The sequence below is a fragment of the Trachypithecus francoisi genome, unplaced genomic scaffold (assembly GCF_009764315.1).
Source record: "Trachypithecus francoisi isolate TF-2019V2 unplaced genomic scaffold, Tfra_2.0 Lachesis_group12, whole genome shotgun sequence".
Taxonomy (NCBI): Eukaryota; Metazoa; Chordata; class Mammalia; order Primates; family Cercopithecidae; genus Trachypithecus; species Trachypithecus francoisi.
Window position 1 is genome coordinate 121101213 of NW_022681457.1, and position 9848 is coordinate 121111060.

A 9848-nucleotide genomic window follows, 5' to 3' on the forward strand; every position below is an offset into this window, starting at 1 on the left:
GCCCTCTGCAATACCCACAGCCCTGTGTGCCTGCAAGGGCTGGTGTCCTGCTTTGCAGGTGATCCAGGAAGAGGTCGAGGTGCTGGTTTGTGGTCACGCAGAGCGGTGGGTGCCTAGGCCCGTGCACGACGCTGCTGCCAGGGGCTCTGACTGGGCTCCGCTGAGCCTCAGGGCTGGAATGGGTGTAGGCCGGGCCACTGGGTCAGTGGTGACCATGGGAAGGAGAGCAGGGGAGTCGTGCAGGGCATGGGCTTTGCTGGCTGACTAGGCCAGAGGACTGTGAGCCACCTGCACGCCCTTGGGCCAGAGCCAAGCAGAGTGACGCAGCGGGCTGGGAGGGGGCTGGGAGGGAACGCCCTTCCACCTGACTGTGACCTGAGGGCACCTTCCCTGTGGCCCAGCAGGTTCTGCAGGCCTGAGTGGCTGGCGCAGCGCTGGGCAAGGCTGGAGGCTGGGTACTTGGCCAGGTCTGAGGCTATGGGAACAGAGGGCTTGGTCCTGCCCGGCTCAGTTAGGAGCAGGGAGCTGAAGTGTGGCCTCTTTGCTGCTGAACTGAGGACTTTTTTTCAGTAGGGATTAAGCAGGAAGACCATATGACCAATGAGGAAACTGGGTTTGGTTTTGTTTGATTTTTGTAAGTGTAGGAAGCTCTTGACTTAGGTGCTTTTACAACAGCTTTACCAAGTCGCATCATAATTGCGTTTTGCTTTGAGTTTTGAGTATACAGAGCTTAGGCTTCTAGTGTGGGTGCACAGTCAGGACCATGCCGATGCGGCAGCCGTGTGTTCGCCAAGCATGCCCTGGATACTGTGGACACGCCGGCTGGCTCCCAGCAGGCAGGGGCCGCCTCGCAAGCCACATGTGCGACCCGGGACAGGTGCTGAACTCATAGGGGATGGTATGAGTGACCCCACGCCTCCCAGTAATGCCTGTGCAGGGTGAGTGCTGACGAGCGATGGGCTGAGGTCCGTGGCCCTGTGGCTGCCATTGGCGTCTGTGTTGTGGTTCTGGGGGTTGTTAGTGGGACGGTCACACTCCCGGGGAGGTCACTGCTGGGAAGAGGCATGGCAGGCAGCAGCTTTCTCGATTGGGCAACTTGGAACTAGCTGGCCAGCGTGGTGGTTTAAGAACTCGCCCCATGGGGCTGAGGACAGGTGGTAAGCGCTGACCACGGTGTCCAGCCCCGCTGCGCCCTCCCTTGGCTTCTGGGAACAGGAGCAGGCTCCGTGGTGGGTGTTACTGGTTCTGGGCTGGGATGCTTCCTGTGACTGACGTGGTAATGGGAATCCCACCGGGGCGGGCCCTGCCTGTGGAGAAACACCGGGCACAGTGTCAGGGTCGGAGCCAGCAAAGCACAGGCAGCTGTGTCAGGGCCACCACGGACTTTTAAACCTGTGATTTTTACTGTGAGAGTGAGGTTCAAGTCCGTTCATGCGGGATGCAGTGAGCTGTGTGCAGGGCAGGAAGCGGGTCCTTGAGGGGTCCTGGGCTCACATGGGGCCAGAAACGTGTACAGGGGATCCTAGGGACGGAATCCCCACATCAGCTGGTTTGGGTTTTTGTGGGGGCCTGAGGAGGGCACCAAGCAAAGAGTGGCCCGGCCATGGGCTTCCGTGGTCATTTCTGCCCCGCCAGCATCACTGAGGAGCCAGGCAGGCAAGCGGCTGGGGGCTCTGAAGGGCAGCGGTGCGTGCACTTGGGTCAGTGCGGTGCCCGGGTGGGGAGTGTGGGCCTGAGCCTGCGTGTGATGGGCCAAGAAGCTGTGAGGTGGTCATTCAGGACCCTACTGACCCCTGACCCTGTCTCTGTGGTCAGGCCCCTGGCACCAGGTGGCTGGGGGTACTGGTGCGACCCTCAGCCCTGCCCGTGGCCACTGAGCGCATTTCCCTGGGAGGTGAAAACACCTTTTTAAAGTTTTTTTTTTCTTTTCTAAGTCATACACCTTTTCCACAAGGTGGAGATCACTGCTGGTGTAAACTCTTTTCTCCTCCCCTAAAGGCACATTCAGGACCCTGCAAGCCAGCGGCTGACGTGGAACAAGTCTCCGAAGAGTGTCCTTGTCATCAAGAAGATGAGAGATGCCAGCCTACTGCAGCCGTTCAAGGAGCTCTGCACGTACCTCATGGAGGCACGTGGGGCGGGGGGGAACAGGGCCTGGGGTGCACACGCAGTTGTTGGGGGGGCCTCCGTCTGTATCGCTGCCCCATGAGACCACGGGAACCACCTCAAGTGCTGGGAAACGACTACTTGTCTGGAACTGGGGACCGAACAGGGATCTGCCCACGTGTCATGGGCAGCATGTGTGCTGCCATGACAAGCACCAGACTGGGTGATCAACAGTGAGGCGGATGGGCTCATGGCCCTGGAGGCCGGGAAGTCCAAGATCAAGGGGCTGCATCTGGCGTGGGCCTTCCTGCCGTGTCTTCTCTGCAGAAGAGCAGGCGTGGGGGGCGCGGCATGAAAGAGCTGGGAAACCGAAATAACAACAGCCTTAGTCAGTTCCTGAGAAGGGAGCCCCTCTGCCCAATCATCTCTTAAAGGTGCTGCTTCTTAATCCTGGTGCATTGGTGATGAAGCTTCAGCGTCAGCTTGGGAGGGGTGGGCATGCAGGCCACGGCGCCAGGTCTCTGATTCCAACGCCCATGAGTCGGGAACCTCCCTGCAGGAGGGTGGGGTCTGCAGGTGGAATGAGCAGGTTGGCACTTTGCTTCCAGGAGAACAACATGATCGTGTATGTGGAAAAGAAAGTGCTGGAAGACCCGGCCATCGCCAGCGATGAAAGCTTTGGGGCAGTGAAGAAGAAATTCTGTACCTTTCGAGAAGGTGGGCTGTTGGCAGCTCTGTCCTTGGTTCTCCAGCACAGTTCCCTGCCCCAGCAGAAGCTTCTGGCGCCGTTGCCCTCATCATTGGTGTCTGCGCACTGTACCACGGAGCGGCCACCGCGTGACAGCCTCTTCTCGGTTTTGCTTTGTGTTTCCTAGATTATGATGACATTTCCAATCAGATAGACTTCATCATCTGCCTGGGGGGAGACGGGACGCTGCTGTACGCTTCCTCGCTCTTCCAGGTGAAGCGCTGACGTTTCCGGACGCGCACCAGGTTCTAGTCTAGGTGCTGCGTGACGAGGGGCTCGCGACCACGGCTTCCGTTACTTTTCACCCTATAGCTGTATGTGAGAGCAGTCATCTAGAGTGGCCAGCACCGAGTCCCATGTGGACACAGTGCTACAGCTGGGGGTGGCCAGAGCCCGCCTGGGACAGGAGGGAGTGGTGCAGGGCAGCAGGTCCTGGGAAACGACCTTGCCTACTGGCCCATCCCCACCGGGCCTCCCTTGAGCTCTTCTTCCTGGTTTCTCGGCAGCATGGCTCTCCCCCTGGGCTGTAGGGCCACACTGTGTGGGGGACCCTGGCTCTGCCCTTGGCCTGCTGCATGTTGGTGACACCCGGAAATGCCCTCAGCCCACCCTGCTCTCCTCCTCATCTCCCCATTAGCACCTGTGGGGCTTGAGGCTCTGACCCCAAGGCTGCCTTCCACCCGCCCCCGCCGGCTCCCCTGCCCTTCATGCCCGGGGGCTGCTCACCTCTGCTGCCTTTGTTTCTCACCAGCTCCCCACACCAAACTTGGCCCTGGTGGCCCAGCCCACCCTGGCCTGGGACGTCCCCCTCTGCTCGTCCACATGGCCAGTCCCTCTTGCAGAGGGTCAGAGGTGCTGTCCCCACAGAGCTGGGTCCCTCCTGAGGTCCAGTGGAAAGCTGGGTGGTGCGGGAGTGCACGGCCTGGGCGCTGAATGACCTCTCCGTCGGCTCACAGGGCAGCGTCCCTCCGGTCATGGCCTTCCACCTGGGCTCCCTGGGCTTCCTGACCCCGTTCAGCTTTGAGAACTTTCAGTCCCAAGTTACTCAGGTGATAGAGGGTGAGTTGGAACGTTCTGGAGCCCACAAGCAGCTCTGATCCTGGGGCTGTCGTCTCGCTTGGTTGTGGAGGGTTTGTTTTATTTAATGATGCATGGAGCAAACATTGAAAGGTTTCTAGATTCAGGGATTTCTAAATCTTGAGTGGTTCAAACCTTTTTTACTAATACTGAGAAGTTTCAGCAGATCACAGGTTGAAGTTGCCCTGCCTGTTGAGCAGAAGTGAGCTGATTCTCACTCAGAAGGCACAGAAGTGTCGGCCGGGCATGGTGGCTCACACCTGTAATCCCAGCCCTGTGGGTGGCCGAGGCGGGCAGATCACGAGGTCAAGAGATGAGACCATCCTGGCCAACACGGTGAAACCCCATCTGTACTAAAAATACAAAAATTAGCCGGGCGTGGTGATGCGCGCCTGTAGTTCCAGCTACTTGGGAGGCTGAGGTGGGAGAATCACTTGAACCCAGGAGGCAGAGGTTGCAGTGAGCCGAAATCGCACCACTGCACTCTAGCCCGGGTGATGGAGTGAGACTCTGTCTCAAAAAAAAAAAAAAAAAAGGCACAGAAGTGTCAACTTGGGAGCAGAAAGGGACCCTGACCCCGCCGGCCTCCCTGGGCTGGGCCCCGACCCTGCCGGCCTTGCTGACGCGCGCCCTCCGACGCCCTCCAACTCCTGCTGATGCCCTCTGACATCCTCTGACGCCCTCTGACACCCTCCAATGCCCTCTGACGCCCTCCGCCGCCCTGTCTCCCTCCGACGCCCTCTGACTCCCACTGATGCCCTCCGACTCCCGCTGACGCGCTCTGACTCCCGCTGACGCCCTCTGACATCCTCCGACGCCCTCTGACACCCTCAGATGCCCTTTGACGCCCTCCGACGCCCTCTGTCTCCCTCCGACGCCCTCTGACTCCCACTGACGCCCTCTAACACCCTCTGACTCCCACTGATGCCCTCTGACTCCCGCTGACACCCTCTGACACGTGCCCTCTGATGCCCTCTGACTCCTGCCGGACCTCAGGGAACGCAGCTGTTGTTCTTCGGAGCCGGCTGAAGGTCAGGGTGGTGAAGGAGCTCCGGGGGAAGAAGACCGCGGTGCACAACGGGCTGGGTGAGAATGGCTCACGGGCTGCGGGCCTGGACATGGATGTCGGGAAGCAGGCCATGCAGTACCAGGTGAGTGGAGGCGCCTCGGCCTCGGTGAGGGGCCCGGGGTGGGGGGACTTGGGTCCCAGGGGTGAGGGCCTTCCGCAGAGCCCGGCTGGGTGGGACGGCGGTGTCTGTGAGCTGTGTGGCCCCACCCACCCTGAGTGTGCAATGCTGTCATCCCCTCCAGGTCCTGAATGAGGTGGTGATTGACAGAGGCCCCTCCTCCTACCTGTCCAACGTGGACGTCTACCTGGACGGACACCTCATCACCACGGTGCAGGGCGACGGTAAGGCCCGCAGCGCTGTCCTGGGGCCCTGAGCGTCCCTCGGGCGGGAGTGACGCCTGCGCCTGTCCCTGTCAGGAGTGATCGTGTCCACCCCGACGGGCAGCACGGCGTATGCGGCTGCGGCCGGGGCCTCCATGATCCACCCCAACGTGCCGGCCATCATGATCACGCCCATCTGCCCCCACTCGCTGTCCTTCCGGCCCATCGTGGTCCCCGCAGGGGTCGAGCTGAAGGTCAGAGCCAACGACGCTCCTTTTCCGGTTTGTGAGTCATTTGACCCCATGCAGCACAAAGCCCGGACCTAGCACTTGGCTCTGCCGTGCTGGCTTCAGCCTCAGACATGGCCTCACCATCCTAGGGCCGTCCGTGCCCTCAGATTCAAGCCTGCCTTGCTGGTGCCCGAGGTCAGTCCACCAGGTGCCCGGGGCCCGGGTCTGAGGGGCTTCCCGCCATTGTTGGTCTCTGGCGGTGCTGAGCTGGGCCAGTGCCTGTAAGATGCTCACTCCACCGTCCGCAAGGCAGGGTCAGAGCTGCCCGACCTTTGGCCTCTGGCGAGCGCTCGGGGGTGGGGGCCTAGAAGTGGTCTCCCCACAGCGGGAGGCCCACCCCTCTCCCTGCTTGACCCTCAGATCATGCTGTCACCTGAAGCAAGGAACACAGCGTGGGTGTCCTTCGACGGACGGAAGAGACAAGAGATCCGCCACGGAGACAGGTGTGGGCTGCAGGCCGGGCTGGGCACTGCCTGCCAACCTCCTCCCTGGGCGGTGCCTGCGCTCTTGGGGTTGGTCTGTAGACACAGCTTGTCCCCTAGAGCACCACAGGGCCTGAGTCCCTGGGTCTTAGAGTGTCACAGGGCACCCGTGCCGGCGGCAGCAGGTCACATACGGTGGCACATGCAAGCGTGACCCCAGCAGAGGCCTGAGGGTGCCCCCCCCGCGCACAGCTGCCCACCCTTGCATGAGGGCTGCCCTCCCCCACCCCCTGGGACCTCACCCCTGAGGGCCCCACGGCAGAGCTTGTCAGTTCCCTGCACCGTCCCCTCCAGGACCTGGGGCGGCTCTGTCCCAGCACCCATGGGGCACCCCTCAAGCCTGCCTCGGGGAGGGGCTGCCTGGCCCCTCAGGAAAGAGTCCCAGCCATTCCCGGGGAGGGAGGGAGGGTTCTTGCCTGGGGCGGGCCTTTCTGGAAGCCCTGGCTCAGGCGGCTGCTCTCCCGCCCCAGCATCAGCATCACTACCTCATGCTACCCGCTCCCCTCCATCTGCGTGCGGGACCCCGTGAGCGACTGGTTCGAGAGCCTCGCGCAGTGCCTGCACTGGAACGTCCGGAAGAAGCAAGCCCACTTCGAGGAGGAGGAGGAGGAGGGCTAGGTCGAGCCCTGTCCAGGCCCGAATCCTTCCGCTGTCTTCTTCTCTGCCCTCCACGCGCCCTCTGGGGACAGACCAATCTGTGTGTGTCTGTGACCGCCTCTGTCTCAATGGCACGGCCACTTCCTTCCCGTAGCTGGGTCAGAGCCTGGGTCTGCCCTTCTGTCCAGATCAGCTGTTTTTTTTAACATTTTAAGTCTGACTTTTTTTGCTTTTCTAAAGCAGCAGTGAGCAATGGGCTGGGAGTGCTTCGGTCCCACTGACCCCATGGGGGGTCCCTGGAGCACAGCCTCCAGCTGCCGTAATTCCATGCCAGGATATTTTTCCACAAATCAGTCGATTGAAATTCAGAGGGGTCGGAATGACTCGGCCTGTCCTTCAACGTTAAAAATAAATGTCTCAGCCAAAAACCTTCCTTGAGCTGCGATGCTTTTCCCCTTGGCCTGCACCTCTCCTTAAAACTTCTGCCGGGAAAGCCCCGGCGGAGGCGCTGTTGGAAAGTCTGGTCTTGCTGGTGGCTGGCAAGGTTGTTTTGTTCTGCTCAGTTTCTGGGGAGGGTTGGATGCGTCCCCTGCTGTCCGGCCCTCCCCGCTCGAGGCCAGCACTTGAGTCTGGGACCCTCAGTGGGAATGGGGCTGGCATCGCTGGCGACCCACACATTCCTCACGTAGCTTCCGCTCCCAGGAAGGGGGTTTAAATCCTGTATATACTTTTTAGAGATTCTTTTAGAGTTTCTGAAGTGCTTATGTGCATCTTTTCTTGTACACACTTTTGTGAAGATTTCAAGGGAAGGGAGTTGTCTGCCATTAAATGTTTACATTTGTGTTCTGCAAGATGCTGTCTTCAGGGCCCATTCGGGGACCATTCTGTTCAGTGTGATCCTGATGGTCCAGGAGATGGGGATTTCCGGGGCTAGTGATCATGATCCCTTTTATCTTGCAACTGTAATGAGAATTTTTGACATGAACATAGCGAGGGACTCAACACACTGATTCTCCTCCTGCCTCTGCCATGAGTCTCCAGCCTGCAAAGCACCGGCAGCTGTGGCGCCTGTGGGTGCTGCTACCCTGGCACACGCCTCTTCCATGGGCACAAGTGTGGAGGCCGTGGTCAGAGCCTGGTGTCCTGGTTACTGCTGCCCGGGCGTCTGTTTTTTGAGTAACTGCTCTGAGTTTTGCACATGAAGTTGTCCTCATCTCCTGGAGACTGATAAGAAAAAGAAGGCACAAAACATTCGCCGCCGCCGGTGAGCTTCCCGCAGCCACCCGGCCCAGCCTGGGCATGTTCTCCGAGGCATGTGTCTCCCTGCTCACCCTCTTCTGGGCACCTCAACATCAGCAGACTTGAGCGTCCAAAAACCCCGAGTGTGATTCTGGGCAGCGGGCCTGGCTTTAAGTCCACCGTGACCCTGGGCACAGGGGAGGCCCAGCCGTGGGCTTAGGAGGAGAGAGGGACCAGCACCCAGCGTCAGGGCCGGAAGACAGCCGTGTTCAGAATTCCAGCCGCTCATCTGAAGAAAAAACGTATGACCTGAGCTCTAAAGCAGCACAAGACGGAAATGATCTAGAAAACTTTGGATTTTTGACGTAAATTTTAATGTTTCATATTAATTTCTTGAAAATTTATTAAATATCATTGAAAGCCTTATTACGATTTTCAGATCCTTTCAATAAACAAGACTTGTAAAAAAGAAGCTGGGTTAATAACACCTTTCTTTTGACGCCTTGTAACCAACATAGAGGGGTCGGGCAGGGTCACCCCCACTAAATCCTGGCCCCAAAATGCCCATCCCCAAGTGTGGGGCTGGCAGGGCGTCCTCCCCAAGGGGCTGTGTGGTGCCCCAGGGGCTGGGAGTGCTGCTGCCTCTTCTGGGCAAGGGGGCACTGCCCTGGCGGGGGGAGGGGTAGACAGAGGGACTCAAAATCGTGGGGTGATGTTGCCTCGGGCAGGCTGTGTTTCTCCTGGAAGAGCCACTGAGACCAGGGGGAGTTGAGTCCCTGCATCCCCGGGGCCAGCAGGGCTGGAAGGGCCCCTCCATCCGGGCTGCCTAACTCGGGCAGCCACAAGCCAGGTGAGGACCCGCTGTCCCCTGGGCCCAGCCTGGGCACCAACATCGGCCTCCCTCCCTCCAGCGATGTGGTCCTCCCCCCAACCCCCCACCCCCGCGACCCCACACCATCCCTGTTGTCCTAACAAGGCCCAGATGAATGTGGTTCAAGGCTTTGCCCGGAGCCAATCTGTGCTACATGTGTGCAAGGCCAGGAGGGACCAAAATGACCACCCCATGGGCACCTGCACCACCAGCACCCTGCACCGTTTTGGGGACGTGAAAGCCTGGGCTGTGGGCCCCTTCCTACTGACCTGGAGCACCTCTGCCTCCCCAGCCTGGAAGAGGCTGTGGATCAAGCCTTAAGCTTCCCAGCTTTGGGGAGCACAGAGGCCCCAAGACATCCTCGGGAGCTGCCGGGCTCAGGCTCTGGGGCTTGGAAACCTTTTCGATCCTGAAGCGGCGGCATCCAGGGTCTCTGCCAGGCCAGTGCCAGCCTGCACCCTGGGCACCTCTGTGCTGGGCCTGGCACACTCACCCTGCCTCCCACAGCCATGGTGTCTCCTCAGGTCAGGTCAGAAGGGGCTGCAGCCAGGCCCAAAGACCCAGCCCAATTCCTGCAGCTCCTGCGGGGTCTGGGTGAGGCCTGTTCTGCTGGGAGCCCAGGAGGCTGCGACCCTGGAGCTGGAATTCCGGTTGGGGGAGAGCAAGGTGGGGAGGCTATGGTAGAGGAGCTGGCTGGAGGAGCCCAGGGAAGGTTGGCAGTGCTGGGGATGTCAGGGACGGCAGGAGCTGGTACGTCACCGCGTGGTTCAGCCATTTCCAGCACATCCCGCCCCAGAAGGATCTTGACCAGGGCATAGGCTGCCTTCAGGGTCTGGTAACACCAAGGAGCCAAGGCAGGCAGTAAACTGAGGCCACAACCTCCTTAGGAGCCTCCACCACCAGGACTCGCACAGGAAAGAGGAAGGAGGCCCCTGCAGAGAGCAGGGTGGGCAGGAGTGGGTGGCCAGGACAGGTAGTACCCAGTCAGGGGCGGTGGGGACCTGGGAGTCACAGAGGAGCTGGCTCAGCCACCCTGTGCAGGAGGCAC

General features: G+C 60.2%; 1 protein-coding gene and 1 long non-coding RNA gene across 12 annotated transcripts in view; one reads left to right on the plus strand and one right to left on the minus strand.

Annotated features, from left to right (window-relative positions):
* Positions 1-8401, plus strand: part of NADK (NAD kinase) — a 31762-nt gene extending 23361 nt beyond the window's left edge. For 8 of the 11 annotated variants that reach the window (XM_033228694.1, XM_033228705.1, XM_033228698.1 and 5 more), the window contains 8 exons: positions 1999-2128; positions 2715-2823; positions 2982-3067; positions 3811-3913; positions 4928-5082; positions 5243-5342; positions 5418-5575; positions 6564-8401. In XM_033228694.1, the coding sequence (XP_033084585.1) occupies positions 1999-2128; positions 2715-2823; positions 2982-3067; positions 3811-3913; positions 4928-5082; positions 5243-5342; positions 5418-5575; positions 6564-6896 (1174 nt within the window). In that variant the 3' untranslated portion in view covers positions 6897-8401. Of the gene's footprint in view, positions 1-1998; positions 2129-2714; positions 2824-2981; positions 3068-3810; positions 3914-4927; positions 5083-5242; positions 5343-5417; positions 5576-5971; positions 6055-6563 lie in introns of all 11 variants that reach the window. The other 3 variants (XM_033228703.1, XM_033228702.1, XM_033228701.1) reach the window with 2 other exon arrangements.
* LOC117093440 lies at positions 3912-4885 on the minus strand. The gene is made up of 3 exons (XR_004441141.1): positions 4788-4885; positions 4708-4712; positions 3912-4614 (listed from the first exon to the last, which is right to left on the minus strand). It is a non-coding gene; the product is annotated as an uncharacterized LOC117093440 (long non-coding RNA).
* Positions 8402-9848: the final 1447 nt, after the last annotated feature.